Raw genomic sequence first — 21,294 nt, 5'->3', positions numbered from 1 at the left:
CTCCAGATCTGAGTACTTCTACTTTTACTCAAGATGTGAGTACTTCTACTTTTACTCCAGATCTGAGTACTTCTACTTTTACTCAAGATGTGAGTACTTCTACACAGGATGTGAGTACTTCTACTTCTACTCGAGTACAAATCTGAGTACTTCTACTTCTACTCGAGTACAGATCTGAGTACTCCTGGCTCCGACTGCAGAGAGAACTGACAGCACAGCAGAGCTAAACAAACTCCCTCCCTTTTTCTCTCCCCCTCCCTGCCTCCCTCCCACGCCTGAATCACAATGACTGCAGCAACAGATGGCTGTCAACTCACCCCCCCCCCCCCCCCCCCCCCCCCCTTACCCACCAGCTCCCCAGCTCCCAGCACCACATCCTCTGGGCCCAGCTGTCACTTGGGGCCCCTGGCTGAGGGGGCTCTGACGCCAAAACTACCATGATCTGGGCACAGCTGCTGCACGGAAGCCAGCGCGGTGGGGGGGTCATGCACTACACAACTCCCTCTGTCTCCTCAAGTCCAAGGTTGTCCCAAAATCAGCTCCCATCATCCTCCCCTAACCACTACTCCTTCACTGTCACAGGTTGAGGAGAGAGGACCACCCTTCCCTAAAGGATGGTCCAGTGTATCCTAGTCTTAAGGAGGTAATGAAGGAAGTCTCAAAGCTCCTTTCCTATCACCTAGAGATGCATCCTCTCGGCCTCCTCCCTCCCATCCCAGTTTGTTCCCTTCCTCTCTACTCACCATCGCTCATCCTCCACCTGGATTCCTATCGACTGGAACTTGGAGAGTTCCTCCATCGGTCCGTCTTCTTCCTCCGGGTCCACCTGAGAGGAGAGGAGAGGGGGGGGGAACTGTCAGAACTATTCAAAACTAGATCCTTCAAACTTAGAAACCCGCCTGGTTCACGGACCTGGATCCCGATGGAGAGGCACTTGCGCAGCGCCTCCCTCTGCGCCTTGCTGTCGGCGGAGACGTGAGCGACGGCGGAGGTGGTGGCGGTGATGGTGATGGTGCTGTTGGTGACGTGCTGGCTGGCGGGGCCATGCACCTGAGCGTTGGCCGCCTCGATGGCCGCCGTCAGCGCCTTCATGCTGTCGATGCTCTCTGTGGAGTTGGAAAGGCCCGGCTGGGAGCTTATGCCAGAGCGGACGCCCGAGCCGCCGTCCATGTACGCATCCTGAGCCGACTCCGTGCTGCTCTGCGCCGTGATGGAGATGAAGGGTTTGGACGGGGTGGTGCGCGGGGGCACCGGTGGGGGCGTCTTCTTGTAGGTGGTGATGCATGATGACACTGCAGAGAGAGAGAGAGAGAGGGTGTTTGATTGGTTTGCGTAACAGGAAACAAGAGGTAAACAGGGAGGGAGAGTGTGTGTGGATGATAGAAGATGAATCCCGCTCTGAGAGGCACAAGACTTTGTTGACAGCTGACGCTCGGACGGTTTTCCCAGAAGTCTTAGCTCCCTGGAGTCAGAACGGACCGTAGATTAGAGGCAACCTTAACAAATCTGAACCTTGTCTGGTAATAGGATCAGCCACTTGACCCACTGATCTAGATTGCTCTGTACGCACTGACTGTACGCATCCAGAACAATATCATCATGGTGTCCATCTAACCTGGGCCCTGGTTTCAGATGGAGGGTGAAAAGTTGCATGAGAAAAATAGAGCTTTTTGAACATTAAAGCATGGAGACATGGAGGAAACACTGTCTAAAGAAAGGAACATCCTAACTTCATTATGTCTTGGAATCTCCTTCCTGAACCGGTGCCATCACCTTAACTAGGCCTCCCTCTCCTTCCATCTCTCCCTCTCCCTCTCTCTCTCTGCAGCTAAACTAGGACACAGGCATCCCTGTTAATCCCCAAAGCAGAAAAACATCCTCCCGTGGCTGCATGGCTGCTCTGTGTGCGGCAGACAACTATTGCCAGCCACACCCGGCACAAACAGCCAAGGCTAAAACTGTTAGAGTGGGATGCCGCTTCTCTTTGTGTCCTGCCACTTCACTGACAGCTACAGAGAGGCTGCAACACATCGAGGAGAAGCTGACTTCATCTCCCTCCCTCGTATGATCCCAGACGAGATCTCTGTCAAGTTTTGACAAGCCGGAGAGTCAGACAGGATGAGAGCTCGTGTTGAGATGAGATCACAGTGGCTGAGAGGGCTTTGATGGTGCGGTAACAAGCCACAGGTAAGACCAAAAGGAGATGACTTACTGTGGTTCGTTCTACGGCTAAATGCTTCACATGTTTTCAGGGATACTGCGGATGCAGGAGCTGCTGCCAAACACAACATCTGAGCAGCTTTTGCCCTCTGATCGACATCTTCAGAGAGGTCCGACCAATAAGAGAACAAAAAGACACACATGCATTCACAGGGAGGGCGAGGTCCTGCCCCTATCAGGCACTGAGGCTCAAAGGAGAGCTTCCATCCCCTATAGTGTGTGTGTGTGTGTGTGTGTGTGTGTGTGTGTGTGTGTGTGTGTGTGTGTGTGTGTGTGTGTGTGTGTGTGTGTGTGTGTGTTCCTATCAGGCGATGGAAAGGTTTGCATCTATGAAACAGGAGACGGCGCGCCATGTTCAGAGCTGAGATGTCACTGCGAGAGCCAGACAGGCCGCAGAATGACAGAGGAAAGACAGGTTAAATAAACACTCGGGAGTCGGAACATGCCCAGACACACACACACACACACACACACACACACACACACACACACACACACACACACACACACACACACACACACACACACACACACACACACACACACACAGTCTCAGCCTCAAACCTACAGGAGGGGGGAAATTCTCAGAAAAAAAGGGATATTGGTAAATCTAGTTCTTGCCAGTTTTAGTGAGGGGCCGAAACATGGAGATGTTTCCAGGTTGCACAGAAATTATTTCCGTTGGATGCATCACACAGCCATGGACCTCCCACACACACACACACACACACACACACACACACACACACACACACACACACACACACACACACACACACACACACACACACACACACACACACACACACACACACACACACACACACACACACACACACACACACACACACACACACACACAGTCAAGGACACAGTGAAGTAGGAATGTGATGCAGGAATCCTTCAGACCCTTAAGGAGGAATGTGGAAGACTCTCCAGCAGCAGCGGTGGAGAACAGAAGCTCCAGAACATCATGTCCGTGGAGCTTTGATCACGGAGAGAGAGAAAGACGTCATTCAGAATCTCTCGTGAACCGAGCACAACTTCCTCCCTTCGAGGAGAACAGGCGCTGCACAGAGGTGGGAGCAGCCTGCTGCGAGGAGAGTTTGTGAACCTCCAGTGGCCCTCGCCAAATCCTCCTTTTGACAAATACTTCAAAAGTCCCATGCCGACACGGCGGTGTGAATAGCGGCTCTTCTCAGCCACCTCTGGGCTTCATAAAAATCTAAAGAAAGCCCTCTTCCCTCCCCGCAGACAAAGCAGCGTCTCCATTCACCCCCCTCCCTTCTGAACACACTGCTAAACTCTTTCAGGAGCTGGGAAGAACAATTTAAACATTTCGCAAAACAGACGTGTCGTACTTTTCGTTAGTTCAGTTCCTTTTTCATTGTTGCACTCTGGTGTTACTTTAAGTTACTTTACTCCTCACATTACTGTGATACTTCAAAGCGCACTGGATTGGGCTCCCTCGCGCGGGGGCCAAGGGCAAATCCAGCACCGTCCAAACAAATACAAAAAGGGCCCGGAAAGGGAGGGGGCGGGCGGGCGGTCCGTATGGGGAACATTGACAGCTGAGCCCAGCTGCACTGTGTTTGGGATGAGGGTCCGCTGGAGGGGATGAATAAGACCGAGGAGGAGGAGGGTGAGTTACTGCCTGTCTCCGTCTGTCCATTTGACCATCTCTGTGTCTCTCTCACACACACACACACACACACACACACACACACACACACACACACACACACACACACACACACACACACACACACACACACACACACACACACACACACACACACACACACACACACACACACACACACACACACACACACACACACACACACACACACACACACAGCTGGAGTCCTTTGTAACGGGGTCACCATGGAGACTCACAGCAACATGCAGCTAGCTTGGCGTTTCACCAGCAGCGAGCGGCTTCTGTCGGCCGTTTGTTTACTCTCTGCAGCTCCACCTCACTACAGCAGGGAGAGACAGCTAGTGGAGATTAAATATCACATAAACACCAGCACAGAGAGGTCGACTGTGTGGTAAATGAATCTCCAGTACGCCCCGGAGCTGTGCTTTGTGCAGCTGAACTCCACCGACCAGTTTGTCCTCGTCTGAAACGCTTGACACTGGGTTTCCGGGACGGTGTCAAGAGATAACAATAAGCTGGAGGTTTCACACAGGGGGACATTACACTGTGCACAACAATGCAGAAATATGAGTCAAAACAACTCCCATGAGTTACTGTACACACTGACTGCTGGAGGCTGAGTAGAAGCACACTTTTAGGATCAAAATATAATAAAAAGTAGTAGAAATAGAGTAGAAAGTATGATATTTGCAAGTAAATATGTCAAAAAAGTACATGAGTACACCACTGCAGAGACACAACAAGCCCTGTAGACACACCACACACACTGCTCCTTTAAGAGCCTGAGTCTGAGTCACCTGAAAGCCTCGCAGAGACCCTCATGTCAGTCTGTGCCTCTCAGCAAGCCGAGGTCGGAGGTCACCACAGAGGCTCTCCAGATGCCTGAATTCTCTCAGACACAATAGCCTGAGTGTGTGTGTGTGAGGGGAACATGGAGGCAGTTTATATATTTAGCATGTTGGGGGGGGAGTTTCAGTGCAATGGTCCCAGTGTCCGACACATACACATCAGAGCCAGCGCTATCACAAAGCCTCCCGCTCTGACGGAGAGCCGTGTCAACAGAGGGTAACGGTGCTGGCAGCCTCCCGAAGCACCAGATAAGACTGTGTTTACAACTGTCAGCCGCCGCTAAATCTGGCAGGCAGCTGCTGGCTGTTGAGCAACAGATCCACTTCACTTAGCACACTTTCCTAAGCTTCAAGTTCACACAGCCTGGTTACCTGCATTCCTGCTTTTATGGCAGGACGCTCTCTCCCTGTCAATCAGTGACAGGCGGGGAGAGACATGCTGAGAGGGGAGGGAAATCATTTCACAAACACTTAGCTTTTTGCATTTATTCAAGAGCCCTACCGCCTTGGAGACGCAGCGTTTGGAAGGTTACCTCTGGAGGAAGTAGCACAGCTTTTGAAAAATGTAACTGACACTTTAATAGGTGCCTTTAAACACTTCCATTAGATGAAACATGCTGCAGTTTCTGCGCCAGGGGACACTAAAAAGAGATTTGAGCTTCTTGTGTTAGCAGTCTTCTGTTCATGCATCACATGGTTTGTCCAGTTGAAAAAGAGGTCTTGAATTTCTTGTTTTGGGCCACCGTACTTCCTCCTATCATCAACATCAACAGCTAGAGAGCATTAGCAATCACGCAGGATGTGATATAGTTATGCAATCCCGCTGTACGGTCCTGAGGCCTGTGAGCTAATCTCCTCCTCCTTTACACCATGGCAGTTTTCTCATTAGGCCGGCCCCTCTGACGCCTCCAGGCCTTTCCCATTGTTCTCTGTTTGCTTCTTGGCAAAGGGCTTTTACCCCGACTAGTCCTCCGCCACATGAACAGACACATCAGCCTTTTGTTTCTGTCCAAAAAAAGACCTGCCTGCAGGGGGGGGGGGGTTGAAAGAGAGAGGAGCAGTGAATGTAAGAGGAGAGGGGAGAGAGATAAAGAATAATAGAAAGGAGGGGGATAGAAGGATTTCAGTTCCTGTACATTCCAGCTGCTTCGCCGGGCATAAACCTGAGCCTGAGCCGCAGCGCTAAAGCTAACACGCCCACACATCTCATGCATGCTTTCACTGAACTCATTTCCCAAAGCGTTGCTCACCGACTAGCGGCAGACAGACTGACACATCGCATGTGCTGGCAATGACAGCACGGGCAACTGGTGGCATACCTAACAGCACGATCATGAGGGGTGTAAATCAAGATCAGGGTGTGGGAGTTAAAGACAGAGGGGAGGACAGGGTCATAGTGGAGGCTGCTAAGTGGATAACACTGCCCCGCTCGGCTAGAAATACCCACCACACTGTCTCTCCGGGAGAAAAACAAAGAAGAAACATCACAGACTTTCCTCAAGGAGTCTGAGGAGTTATAGAAACCACAAAGCAATGAAACAGCAGAGTCACAGCCAGACGGACGGAAAGACAACGGGGCCGAACACAAAGCCGCTGTCATGTGAAGGATCGGCCTCTATTTACATTTAAATGCAGCAGAATGTGGTCAAAAGTTCAGTCCTAGCTCGATGCATAAAATGACAGGAGGGTTTTTACAAGCTGGGTCAGGAATGCCGTCGTGAAACATCCGCGGCGGCAGCGGCGGGTGTTGCTCCCCCCTACATTCCTTCCTCCTTTCCCCCTGCTCTTTGTCCTGACCACTTGCACATGGAAAGGAGACACTGGCGGTCTTAATCCACCCGCCAGAGGCATGCTAAAGCCATCTGGGCCCAAAACCAAAACCTTCCTATATGGAGAGGAGGAGATGGAAAGAGTGGGGGGGAGAGGGGAAAGGTAGGAGGTAGGAGAGGGGCTATGAGGGGGATTTGCAACAAGAACCAGGCTACACTGACGCATACTGTCTTTTGTGGTTTCCAGTCCTGACCCTCTGACCCTATACATCCTGTTGAAGGGGGGGGGGGGCAGAGGAGGGAAATACGAGATGGCAGCTATAGGCAGTGTGTGTGTGTGTGTGTGTGTGTGTGGGGGGGGGGGGGGGTGTGTGTGTCTCTATCTCTCTCTCTCTCTCTCTCTCCCAGGTGTGAATTGTCACATCCCTCTCTCCCTCTCCTGTTTACATCCACTCCCCGCACAATCTGCCGGGGGAGGAACAATGGTCTCTCCAGCATTCCCACTCTCCTGCCGAGAGCCTCGTTTGTCTCCCACATTCCTCTGCCCATTCATCTCTTTCTCCTGGAGGGGGGAGGGGTCTAAGTGTGTCTTTAAAAAAAAAGAAAAACCCCTCTCTGAGTGGAATCAGCCCTCCCCGTTTTCCTTGGCTAGTGAAGCAGCAAAGCTCAAAGAAAAAAGGGAGGAGAAAGAGGGAGATGCATTCCTGCTCTCCCTCTCGCTGTCTCTCAGTGTGTGAGATGTGGCTTAGCTTTAATGACGGGTTGAAAAAAAATGTTAAAATGCGAGGGCTGGGTCTCTTCCACACACACACACACACACACACACACACACACACACACACACACACACACACACACACACACACACACACACACACACACACACACACACACACACACACACACACACACACACACACACACACACACACACACTACTGTAGCCGAGTCTGGGACTTTCACAGAGAGGTCTTTAATTTGCTCTGGATCCTAACCTCCCACACTGCACAGCACAAAACCACCCACTCACACACACTCTCACACACACACAGCCTTGGAGGAACACTCCCTCTGCAGCAGGGAGAGCAACAAGCTGTCAAGTAGAGTCTAAAACCAGAGGTGGAGGGAGTTAAGGGAGTTAAGATGCTTTACTTGAGTAAAAGTAAATGCATCATTGCAAAATACTAGAAAAAGTCCTGCCTGGAAAACCTTACTTAAGTGCTAACGTAATATCAGCAAAATGTACTTAAAGTATACACGTTTAGTTATTCTGCAGAAAAATGTCCTTTAAGTGTGTATTTATACATGTGAGATTTCACTGCTGTAGACAAACAAAGTTCTGATGAAATATTCAAATAATTTGACCCTTTTGTGACTTTTTAAATATAGTACTTGATCTCAAACATGATGTCGAGAGCAGAGAGCATGTTTCCCCCTCACATCTCAGAGGTTTTTTAACCCTGTTGTTCCCCTCCTCCTGCCTTGCCCGGCTCCAGCCTGCAGGAGCCATGAGGATCAGCCTCAGCAAACAGTGAGGAAATCCTCCCAGGCTTTGCTTTTCCTTTGCTTCCTTCTGATGCCAAAACAGAGACAGGAAGAGCAATAAGTGGGAATGGGAGGGACGCACGGCAACCAAACCTGACAGAGCAGCCCCTGTCCACCTGTCTATCTGACATGCGCCGTTTACATATTAGTCCAACTACTGGTGTGTGTTTGTGTGTGTGTGTGTGTGTGTGTGTGTGTGTGTGTGTGTGTGTGTGTGTGTGTGTGTGTGTGTGTGTTCTGACAGCAGGGGTCCGATGCCGCAGCCATTCTTTGTGTTTGCTGTCAGCTCCTCCTCTCCTTTCTCCGCTCTCTCCTGCAGGACGAGTATCCTCTTCCTGTGTCTTTTCTCCCTAAATGGCTACAATCAAAGCATTCCGGGGCCATAACGAGCCGGAGGCCAATTAAGTCGTAAATACACGCGAGAGACACCTCACAGCCGCGGATAAAAGCCTTAAGTCCTGCAGATTTATCCCGGTGACTTCTACTCTGCTTCACAGCGTGTCCAGGCAGGAAATCACTGTTGATTCAAGTCGTTGGAAATGTACAGTAATTACCCATGATTGATAGCATGATGCAGCAGATCCTGCATGGTGCCCTGAGGTGCCCTTTATCTGCATAGGGGTTCTTTATCAGCTACATTACAGTGTTGTGTTAAGTATTTCTAGGGCCAAATTCAACAATTATTCACATTAAGCACATTTGTCTGGCAGCGTCTGAGGCTATGATGACCCCTAGTGGCGGATCTTATATTGCAGGACAAACATTTTACATCCCTCTCACTTCAGATTCAATTTCACAAGCTATAAGTAATTCAAAGGGACCCTATTTGCTGTCTTGTTGTGACTTATATAGGGTTTAGTGCATGTAAATGGTCTGCAAATGACTCCTTTGTTTACTTCCGGAACTAGTGACATCACAACATCAGCAGGAGAGGACTCTTTAAAGTAGAGACGCTACATACTGATATACACCTGAACATCAGCAGGAGAGGACTCTTTAAAGTAGAGACACTACATACTGATATACACCTGAACATCAGCAGGAGAGGACTCTTTAAAGTAGAGACTCTACACACTGATATACACCTGAACATCAGCAGGAGAGGACTCTTTAAAGTAGAGACACTACTGATATACACCTGAACATCAGCAGGAGAGGACTCTTTAAAGTAGAGACGCTACATACTGATATACACCTGAACATCAGCAGGAGAGGACTCTTTAAAGTAGAGACACTACATACTGATATACACCTGAACATCAGCCGGAGAGGACTCTTTAAAGTAGAGACACACATACTGATATACACCTGAACATCAGCAGGAGAGGACTCTTTAAAGTAGAGACTCTACATACTGATATACACCTGAACATCAGCAGGAAAGGACTCTTTAAAGTAGAGACACTACATACTGATATACACCTGAACATCAGCAGGAGAGGACTCTTTAAAGTAGAGACACTACATACTGATATACACCTGAACATCAGCAGGAGAGGACTCTTTAAAGTAGAGACTCTACATACTGATATACACCTGAACATCAGCAGGAGAGGACTCTTTAAAGTAGAGACACTACATACTGATATACACCTGAACATCAGCAGGAGAGGACTCTTTAAAGTAGAGACGCTACATACTGATATACACCTGAACATCAGCAGGAGAGGACTCTTTAAAGTAGAGACACTACATACTGATATACACCTGAACATCAGCAGGAGAGGACTCTTTAAAGTAGAGACACTACATACTGATATACACCTGAACATCAGCAGGAGAGGACTCTTTAAAGTAGAGACACTACATACTGATATACACCTGAACATCAGCAGGAGAGGACTCTTTAAAGTAGAGACACTACATACTGATATACACCTGAACATCAGCAGGAGAGGACTCTTTAAAGTACAGACACTACATACTGATATACACCTGAACATCAGCAGGAGAGGACTCTTTAAAGTAGAGACACTACATACTGACACCTGAAAAGGAGCAGATTATGTCCTCTTTGAATCAAAAATCTATTCAAAGGTAACTTTTACTACAATCCCTCCCTTTCCGGGACCACCATGGAAGCTCATTTCTGAGTAAATATGAACAGTAGTCAGCCTTAAGAGCAAAATGATGTTTAAGTTTCTCTTTGGTTTGCTACAGTTTAGTTTCTGTGTCAAGCGAGAACAACAGGAAGTAAATCCACTGAACTTCAAACTTAATTCAATCCCTCTGCATCTCATGACCGTATAAAGGCGATGCCGAGTGATGCCGTGTCAGTGAAAGAGCGACAGAGCAAGTTCCCACTGGCTCGCATTCTCAGACAGTCGTGACAGGATCGAGTAATTACTGAGTGGCTGACACACCAGCATGGTTAGGATTTATCTCCTCCAGGAAGGGAGATAGCCAAATCACAGTTTACCCACATCGAGGCTTGATCCCTGCAGCTGCAAACGGAGCAGCCACACACACATACACTTTAACACCAAAACATGAACACACACACCCGCATGCTCACACCGACTGCCAACTCCACTTTGTCCTCCACATGCATGCAGCGCTGGTGTGTCACCACATGCCTCAACCCAGCCCTCGCTTCCTGTCAAACACACCTACTTGCAAGTATCAAAGCATGTGGGATGACAGCATTATGCAGGTGCGTGTGTGTGTGTGTGTGTATGTGTGTGTGTGTGTGTGTGTGTGTGTGTGTGTGTGTGTGTGTGTGTGTCTGTGTGAGGAGTCAGAGACAGATGACACCAGTTTAATTTATCCCCTCTTTGAATAATAATTCCACCTGAGAGGATGGCAGCTTTGATCCACTGACACACAGGTGTATTTCACATGCAGAGGCATACGTTGCTAAGGCAAGGCTTTATATCTGTCCCTGTAATTAAATCCAGAGTGTGTGTGTGTGTGTGTGTGTGATTGCGTGTGTAGAACAAACATGGCATGAGGGATTGATGGAGCTCAAAGGAGAATTCCACCTCATCGTTTGATCTCCACGTCTCTCAGGCACGTACATGAAGCAAAGCATGTGTGTGTCGATCACTATTCACTCTTTTCATACACACACTTTAAAGGTTTATGAGACACAAAGGCAGCTAAAGTTATTTTTTAAGTGGATAAACTACAACATAACTTGTGTGTTGGAGCATCAAAAAGGATTGGATTTAGTCTAACACCAGGGGGTGGCGCCCTCTGGTGGTGATAAAGCAGAATGGACTAACGGAAAAATAAATGACTGTTGAATCATAACATTTATTATTAAGGATCAATATATATAAATTAGAAATAATTAAGAATTCTGATCTAGAAATTGGGTGTGAATTTGATGTATTAGGAAAAATTAAATACATATTAAAATTGGAAATAAATAATAATCATAATAGTGTTTTTAAAAAGTGCTCAAAGACCCAATAATTCTAATATAATCACAAATTCAGAATCTGATTATTGTTCTATTCTTTATCCAACATCTTACACTTTAAATTGAAATGACCACCCTACAGGGACAGGAAAACCCCCAAAACCAGAACAGGACCTCTTTAAACTGTGACTACCAGGATTAATGTCACGGTGAACGCCCCTTTTTCGTCGTCGGCAGTCAAGCGGAACTAATTATCACTCGCATGGGAACACTCGAGCAGGAAAAGAAGACGCACGCAGTTCCGGCTTAAGATCTGTTTAAAAAGACAAACGTCAGTAAAGCACGAGAAAAGTAAGAGGCGGCATTCTCATCGAGCTCTTCCGAAGTTGTGCTGAATCTGGTACCAATTATTCAAAGACTGAACAGACAGCCGGTAAGATCGCTACGTTAAGACTTTGTTGCGAGTGCCACTTGTTGATTGTTTGATGGACGCCGACGACGCATTTGAATGCTGCCGCGGGAAAGTCATTTGTGTTTGTGCACGGTAGTATCTGCTTTTGTGTTGTAAATATTCACGGGTAGTGCAGAATGTATTGTGGAAACGTTGGTTAGTCAGTTTATTGTAGTTTGCTTAATTCAGTATTTAGCTCTTTGATATGGAATACTGCTGTGATGGATTGGCATAAAGCCATGGTTTAAAACGTGCATAGTCCTAGATCATATGAAGTTTGTCTAAAATGAATTGCTGAAATTGCACATTGTAACTTGGTGGGAGTAAATATGTATTGTAAATATTTATATGGAAAAAATGGTGTGCTAAACATGCTGCTAACAATTTAACTGTTTAGTGATCCATGTGGTTGATCAGTCACTCATTGTGGTTCTCGTAGTAGAAAATGAGGCAAATTTTAAAATATCTGTGGGGGTTAAAGCAAAATGTTTACTTAAAAAATGTGTTATTTTTATACATGGGTATTTATTTATATTTTAGGGGTTTTTTTATAAGTGTTTTCAAGCAAACATTTTGAAATTGATCGTGATTCCTGCCTATTTTAAAGAGAGGCAAATTTAAAAAGGTTTGGTGTTCTCGGGTTTTTAAAGGTTTTTCACCTTACGGTCGGGGCTACAAAGGAATAAATCATAAAGATCAAAAAGCCGGGCATTGATAAACCCCAGTTAAAACATTAGAATTGGTGCCTCCCATCGGGGGGGTTAAGCACCCCAAAAAAAGAGGGAACATTTGACAGGAAAACCGACTCAGCTGTTGAAAAGGCCCTAAAACCAGCTACACTTCTGCATTTGGGGGCACACCGTCCCACCATCAGGGGATCTACGCCCCCCTCAAAAGTCAGGGGACCCAAACGCCCACCGCAACGACCCACGCCCCACCTGCAACTGATCCACCCCACGTTTTCCAAGTTCGTTTCCAAAGCCCAAAATGGAGTCAAAGTCCTGACATTAAAAAAGGGAAAGGAACGACTCCCAAACAGGGTTTTTTCCCCCGCTGGCAACCCTACTAAAGTCGGGAAAAAAATGGCAAAAACGGGGGAAAAGCCTTCCAAAAGGGCCTAGCGAGGGGGTTGGAGCAATGGGAGGGGAAAAATTTTCCTGTGGGGAGAAGCCGCCAAAAGGCTAAGGCAGACTTTTAAAAACTCAATAATGTGAAGAAAAACTTGAGGAGGTGGAGCAGGCTGTCCTGAGGGTTCTATGGGGAAGGTTTGGCAACCCTGAACTGGTCCCTGGCACTGGGGGCAGCTGAAAGGGAGTGTGGAGGCGGATGCAGAAAAAGGAATCTGGCCTGAAATTGGAGGTATATGAATTGATGCTTAGTAACCTTGAGGGGCTGGTGAGAGCAGGAAAAGAAGCCATCCGCAAATGGACGCGCTGGGTCCCAGATGAAGAGCGGCCTGACTTCCAGCAGCGCATGAGGCGTGTGGAAGGTTGGGCTGCTTGACTTGATTTCAGAGAAAGCCACCCTATTACAGGCGAAGCTGGAGAATGATGGGTCCCCAGGAAAAGAGCCACGTCGGACACCTGCTATCAAATTGAAGCCAACAGTACTCCCGCAGTTTGATGGAAATAAGCGAAACTTCTACCTCTGGAAGAAGGAATGGGAGGCACTCCAAAAGCAAGGGGAACCTACCGGCTCCCGGGAGGTAAGGAAATTCCAGCTGTTGGATAGCCTTGAGGAAAAGGTAGCGAGGGACCTTCGCCTGTCAACATATGGAACGGCGGATGAAATCTTTTCGCGTCCTTGAAAACCGGTTTGGAAATAAAACAGCAATTGCCCTGGAAATTGTTGAAGAGTTGCAGGCACTGCCACCGGTGAAAAGCTACCAACCCAGGCAGATCGGGGACTTGATCCAGGTTGTTGAAAAAGCCTTGTATGACCTCAGCGCGTTGGGAAACACGGGCGCCTTGGAAAATCCTCTCGTCACAAAGTCCCTGGAGAGCAAGCTGCCTGAAAGCTTAAAGAAGGAGTGGCTGGTCTATGTATCAAAAGGGAAGGAAGATGTATCACCTGAAGACAGGTTCGACATGCTCCTTGGTTTTCTGAAAAGTCAGGAGAAGATTTATGAGCAATTGGATCAATTAAGGGATGATCCCAGCAAGAGAGAGGCAAGAATCCCACAAAAGCACGCCCGAACAAAGTCCACCAACTCCTCAAGCTCCCAGCATCTTGTGTTGCTGTGGAGATAGAGGCCACGGGAGGAAGCTGTATTACTGCAAGAAGTTCAAAGAGCTCAGAGTGCAGAAAAGAAAGAAGCAGTTAAGGAACTTGGTGCTTGTGGGAGGTGTCTCGAGGTTCACGGCAATGATGCAGAGTGCAAGACCACCTTTTTGTGTAAAAGCGAGGGGTGTAAGGACACTCAAGGCCCACGTCATCACTATTACATCTGTTCCAAGGCTGGAAGAGAAAGAGATGGGCTGAGGAAGTTGAGGCCGAGCCCTGCAAGAGGCGAATTGAAAAAGTACACAGAGACCCAGGAAGAGTTCCTGACAAGCCTGGCCCCCGACTTGGCTCAGCGGTGTCGAAATGTGTTCTGTAATTCTGTCTCAAAAACATCCAGTTCAGTCATGGCGGAGAATGGTATTGATGAGTTCCCAGTCATAATGATGATCCTCGAAGTCACTGCAAATGCTGGGCAGAAGCTTGGGACCCTGATAGACTTGGCATCCGACACCAATTACATCACTCACGAGGCTGCAGGTGAGCTGAACTTGCGGAGTGAGGATGTCACGCTCATAGTCCATGGAGTTGGCGGGATGCAAGTAACAGTTGAGACCAAGCGGTATCTACTGAAAATCCGGGTCACAACTTCAAAGGGAACTTTGAGATCCCACCAGCTTGTGTGTTATGGGCTGAATAGCATCGCAGAAGTAAATCGGCACGTGCCACCCAAGAGACTGCAAAAAATATTTCCTGACGTTCCCCTCCATAAACTGGTCCGTCCCACCAAAATCAAGCTCCTCATCAGCCATAAAGAAGGCCAGCTCGTCCCTCAGAAGGTGCGCTCCGTTGGTGACCTTGTCTTGTGGGATGGTCCCCTTGGGACGACAGTGGGTGGTTCTCATCCAGACCTTTTGGAAGATGTTACAATCACGGCCCATGGCTCCAGAACTCATTTTGCACGCTCCATGCGGACAGCAGCTGCAGAGTATAAGGAAATCATCTGTAAAGGCTCACTTGAACAGCCTCCACTCACCCAAGCCACTACGTGTGCGGCCAGCAAAGACTTCCTGGACTGGTGGAGGTGGGACAGCATTGGGGCTGCCTGTGAGCCCAGGTGCGGCGGCTGTAGATGTGGACATTGTCAACCTGGGGGGAAAGAGATGACCATTTCTGAGGAGCGGGAGCTGGAGCAAATAAAGAGTGGGTTGACGTATGTAACCGGAGATCGTCACAGTGAGAAGCCACATTGGCATGCGAAATATCCCTGGATAGAGGATCCAGTAACATTGCCCAACATAGGGAGGGCTGTCGAAGCAACATTCATGAGGACTGAAAAGGCGATTACGAGGGTCAACATCGGAGATAAGCCGGCAGGCTGCATCGCACAAGTCGCCATGCGTGAGACGGCGAATCTGCCAATGTTCAACCACCTTGCAGAAGAGCGCCGTGTGCTGGAACAAGACGCCTATGTCGATGATGTCCTGACTTCGCACAACGACCCGAGTCAGCTCAAGCAAATAACAGCTAATGTCGAAAAGATCCTGGAAGCCGGCGGATTCTACATGAAGCCGTGGGTCTACTCTGGCCAAAGTGGGAGGCCAGGACACAGAGACCTGGAGAGGAAAGAACCCTCAGTGATTCCAAACCAACTCTCCGAAGAGAACAATAAAGCTCTGGGTCTTGGGTATGACCCAGAGAGTGACAAACTTCGCATGATGGTGGCTGTGAACTTCTCTAAAAAGAAAAAGAAAATGAGATTGGGAGAAAACCTGTTGCAAGATGAAGTAAGGGCACGGGTGCCAAATCCACTCACTCGTAGAGAGCTCCTAAGTCAAGTCTCTGGACTGTACGATCCCCTTGGTCTTGTGACGCCTGTCAAGCAGAAGGGAGCCATCTTGGTGAGGAGAGCTTTCCAAGAAGCAAAGGGCAAAGATAGTCCATCAGAAAATACATGGGACGTACCTTTGTCTGAGGGCCTCCGGGAAGATGCCGTCTGCCTCTTTGAGGACTATGCTGAGCTCGGTCGGGTGAGTTTCGTCAGAGCCTTGACACCTCCTGACCCATCCGCTGAGCCCTGCGGTATCACATTCTCCGATGGTAGTGAGCGCTCGTACGGCGCTGTGTTGTACCTGCGGTGGAAATTGCCACAAGACGTGACCATACGGCTAGTTGATTCCAAAGCCAGGCTGACGCCGTTAGACCATAAGGGGGACGCTGTCAAGGCTGAAGTTTGTGGAGCTGTCTACGCTGCCGTCTGAAGAAGTATTTCCAGAAGCACTGCAGAATTCGTGTGGAGAGGTGGTACCACCTGGTTGATAGCCAGACAGTCCTGGGGGCTATCCAACGCGAAAGCTACGGCTACCAGACGTTCTTCGCAAATAGAATTGGGGAAATTCAAGGCAGCACGAACGTCCAAGACTGGTGGTGGATTCCTGGCCCACTCAACATAGCGGATATTATTTCCAGAGGGGCAAGCCCCAGAGAGTTGGATGAAGGCACAGAGTGGCAGCTGGGTCCTAAGTTCTTAAGTCTCCCAGAGAGTGAGTGGCCAGTGAAGTCCGCCAAGGATGTTGCTGCCGAAGCGAGAGAGAACCTCACACGCATCCAAAAGAAGGCTTTTGGTGCTGCCCTTACCCGGGCTGGAGCAAAGCAGGAGCCCAAGCAGGAGTCAAGGCAGGAGCCCAAGCAGGATCCAACTTCGACCTCCGCGGATCTGCATAGGCCACCAGCCAAGGTTGCAGCTTCAAGCCTGTTGGATATCAAGCGGTTCAGTAGCCTAACACGACTAATGAAGTCACTAGCGCTGGTCTGGAGGGCGGCAAAGAAGTTTCTTCATTGCAGAGCCAGGGGAAGACCAAAGTGGGAGGCAGTCCCATTGGTTGGCATCATCACTGCGGCCGAGAGGGAGGACTCATTCCGAGATCTGTGTTTAGCAGCACAAGAAGGAGTTACCTTCCCCAGCACCACAACAGACCGGCTGGTTGTGTACAAGGATGGAGCTAGTGGGCTGTTACTGTGTGGAGGCCGAATACAGTATTTCAAAGAAGACTGCTTGGCTGTTCCACTGGTTCCTTTCGACACCTGGCTAGGAGCTCTACTGGCACGCCAAAGTCATCAGGAAGGTCATGAAGGGGTTGCCGGGACTCTGTTAAGGATGCGGCAAAAGGCTTGGGTCATCCAAGGTAGAAGGCTGGCCCAGAAAGTTGTCAACCAGTGCATCCACTGCAGGGAAGGCAAGAGCTCAAGTATGCCAACAAGTGATGGGTGATCTGCCAGTAGAAAGGTCAAGACCTGCTGCGCCATTCCAGTTTATATCTGTTGACTTGTTTGGACCATACATCGTAAGAGATGTTGAGATTCTTGTCACACCAAGCAACTGTACCTCCGTTCAGCATCAAAGGCCAGCGACCAAGTCCTCAGAGAGGTCAGAGAAGTCAAATGGGGTGGTATTGCGAAGAGATGTCAGACGGCTGGTAGTCCTTCTCCCTGTAGAAGAGCAGAATCCTCACTGTTTAGGTTCACCTTAAAGTTTGCAACCTATCTGTCCAAGTACAAAAAGGTTGAGTGGGAGGTGTCACGGTGAACGCCCCTTTTTCGTCGTCGGCAGTCAAGCGGAACTAATTATCACTCGCATGGGAACACTCGAGCAGGAAAAGAAGACGCACGCAGTTCCGGCTTAAGATCTGTTTAAAAAGACAAACGTCAGTAAAGCACGAGAAAAGTAAGAGGCGGCATTCTCATCGAGCTCTTCCGAAGTTGTGCTGAATCTGGTACCAATTATTCAAAGACTGAACAGACAGCCGGTAAGATCGCTACGTTAAGACTTTGTTGCGAGTGCCACTTGTTGATTGTTTGATGGACGCCGACGACGCATTTGAATGCTGCCGCGGGAAAGTCATTTGTGTTTGTGCACGGTAGTATCTGCTTTTGTGTTGTAAATATTCACGGTAGTGCAGAATGTATTGTGGAAACGTTGGTTAGTCAGTTTTATTGTAGTTTGCTTAATTCAGTGATTTAGCTCTTTGATATGGAATACTGCTGTGATGGATTGGCATAAAGCCATGGTTTAAAACGTGCATAGTCCTAGATCATATGAAGTTTGTCTAAAATGAATTGCTGAAATTGCACATTGTAACTTGGTGGGAGTAAATATGTATTGTAAATATTTATATGGGAAAAAATGGTGTGCTAAACATGCTGCTAACAATTTAACTGTTTAGTGATCCATGTGGTTGATCAGTCACTCATTGTGGTTCTCGTAGTAGAAAATGTAGGCTAATTTAATATCTGTGATGGATTCAAGCTAAAATGATTAGCTTAACAAATGTGTTTATTTATATACATGTGGTTATTTATTTATATATATTATGTGGTTATTTATACATGTGTGTGTCAAGTCAAACATTTTGATAATTGATCATTGTTGATTCCTGTGCCTATTTTTATAAGAGATGTGCAAATTTGTAAATGGTTGGTGTTCTCTGGTTTTTAAGGTTTTTCACCTGTACTGTCTGGGCTACAAAAGGAATAAATCGGATAAAGATACAAGAAGCCTGGTCATTGAGTGAAACCCAGTTAAAACATTCAGAATTGGTGCCTCCCTATCAAGTGGGGGTTAAGCACAGCCAAAAAAGACGGAACACTTGACAATTAATATCTCAACAGCTGCTCCTTCCCTACTTCTGTCATTTCCTCGACACTCGCATAATCTCGTATGACTCTATGGCCTACTTGGATGACGGTGTGTACAGTATGTGCATGTCCATGGCGTGTTTTGCTCAGCGGGGGTCTTGGAGACGAGTCCGAGAATAGAAAGCTGGTCGGTGAGCAGGCGGGCGAGAATAGCACGTTAGCATGACTCACTGAAACACAGATGGTCACCGGGGCCCACAGACTGCTGAGATGTCACACAGTAGGACGGTATAGGAGCCCTCCATGTACACAAACAGGACTCCAACCGGTGAGTTTAACAAGTACAGAAGTATGACATGAACCCATATGAGCCCTCATTCCAGGAGGAGGCCTTTAATAACCGGACCCTGCAGAGCTGTGGGTGGTGATGCCAGGCGTTGCTCTGTGTGATGCAGACCACACCTGTCGCCAAGCCACCAGAGATATGAAACAGAAATAGCCCGAGAGCTGGAAGGTGATCAACGATTTCCCGGTACGAGAGGAGGGGAGGGGGGAGTATGTAGGTTAAATGTAGGCTTGGGAAGTAATGGATTATATGTAACGAGTAATCAGGACACAAAAAAAGGATCTGATGTTGATGAATTGGTTTGTGTTAAACTAAAACGGAGCATTTTCTGTCAGCTCAGGCTGAATACGCTTAATAAAAAGGCAGGTTTTCCTATAATAAACTCATTAAAAATATCCTAAATATCTTTGTTTCTTCTCTTCTAAGGTTGTCTTACATAAAACACTTAAACATGTTATTTATATTTATTTTCTCTTTTGATATTGAGGTAATCCAAAAGTTACTTTTATAATTTATACTCAGATAAAACTACATTTTTTAAAAGTAATTAGTAATAAAACATTTAAACTAACCAAGCCTCTTTATTCTTATTACAATTATAAACAACCATTTCCATGTGAAGCATGAATAAGCAGAAAGCATGGGATGGGCGCAGCGTCCCACCACCAAGCGCACCACAACAAACAAACTACTTCCGGTTGGTACTTTCAAAATAAAGGTCAGTGACGCACTTTACGTTTATCCTGTATTCGCACATTACACTACTCTATACTTTTGCTTTACTACATTTTACTAGCAAATGTTGTACTTTTAACTCTACTACATTTAGTTTAGACATGTATTGACTTTGCAGCTGTAGGTTATTAATACAAATCATAATTCAACACACATTATAATTATTTTACAGGTTAAACTACCCAGTAGTGTATTAAGTAAATGAAATAAATCCCAACGTTTAATTGAAGTGCAACATTGAAGTATTTAACACATGAATGCACCAATAATTTAAATGAAATAATAGTGAAATATCTGGTTCTTAATATTGCCATTTTGAACAACGAGTGCTTTTTGTATTTAAAGTTTATTTTGGATGCTTTTGAACTTTAACTTAACTACATTTTAAATGCAAGTATTTTTGTTTTACTTGCAACAAAGTATTCCAACACTTAGGTATTTCTACTTAAGTGCAAGATCTGAGTACTTCTTCCGACTGTTTACAAGTCCCTCTCTTGAATAATCATGCTCTTATTTTGAAGGCGACCCACCCCATTCCCCTGCCTCTGCAGCTCTTAGCGCAGCAGCCATCATGCCTGTAACAACAGCAGAGAAAGCAGCGGGTTGTACTCACAGATGCGGACGCAGTAGTCCCGCACAGCGAGCACCGCGCAGCACAGGCTCTGCAGGAGCGTCATGGCTCTGCGGCTCTGGAGCTCTGATCCGGAGCGGCTGACGGCGGGAGAGCTTACTGCCTCTTTGCCCTCTCCACTCTGACGATATTGGATCTTATGTCAGGATGTGGACGCGCCTTGATTCCCCCCTCCCCACACAAACACTGGGTGGGACAGTCCCGTTCACATGCAGTAAACTTCCCTGCAGTGCCTCCAAACTTTCCCTAAGCGTCTCCGGTGCTGCAATACACTCTGCAGATCACATGTGCACGGTTTAACATATTACAATTACGTGTAAATAACTAATCTGAAACCTATACTCCATTCATCAAACACATGTGCACATACTACAGATTAAAAAAGCAGACATCTATTTTATGAACATAAAGGTGCGACTAATGAATGAATGATATTGCTTGTTATTTTAGGGATTGCTCTAAACAGAGGCTATGTATTTCTGTTGGTGAAAGCTGAATATCAATGATCAATTAGGGGGGTATTAAGAAAGAGGACAAGGCATCAGTTCCCTAAATGGCAGCAAAAACATGCATTATTTTAACTAAATGTGCAATCTGAGAGTCATTAGTAACCCCATTGCTAAAGACAGGTTAATCTACCTTCACATCTTGAGTCTCATCACTGCTCCCTTCTGGTTGAGTGATGGATTACAGCTGGATTGACGGGGTTATGCACTTCCCAGTGAGATCATTGTGTACTGTAGAGACACTCTTTATAGCACCGATATCGATCTGTATCCAATCCATCAGCAGATAGATTAAACACTGATGCAATAATAACTTGATGCACTTCATAGAGGCATTAACAAGCTGACTTTACTCTGAGCT

The 21,294-nt window shown here is 47.3% G+C and overlaps 1 protein-coding gene across 1 annotated transcript in view; it reads right to left on the bottom strand.

Annotated features, from left to right (window-relative positions):
* Positions 1-21,294, bottom strand: part of dlgap1b (discs, large (Drosophila) homolog-associated protein 1b) — a 71,268-nt gene that overhangs the window by 5,997 nt on the left and 43,977 nt on the right. Inside the window, exons 8-9 of the mRNA XM_063912580.1 lie at positions 913-1,292; positions 744-826 (exon numbers count right to left, since the gene is read on the bottom strand). Coding sequence (XP_063768650.1) covers positions 744-826; positions 913-1,292 — 463 coding nt within the window. The remainder of the gene's footprint in view (positions 1-743; positions 827-912; positions 1,293-21,294) is intronic.

This window comes from Eleginops maclovinus, chromosome 21, assembly GCF_036324505.1.
Source record: "Eleginops maclovinus isolate JMC-PN-2008 ecotype Puerto Natales chromosome 21, JC_Emac_rtc_rv5, whole genome shotgun sequence".
Taxonomy (NCBI): domain Eukaryota; kingdom Metazoa; phylum Chordata; class Actinopteri; order Perciformes; family Eleginopidae; genus Eleginops; species Eleginops maclovinus.
This window is presented reverse-complemented; position numbering and strand designations above follow the sequence as displayed.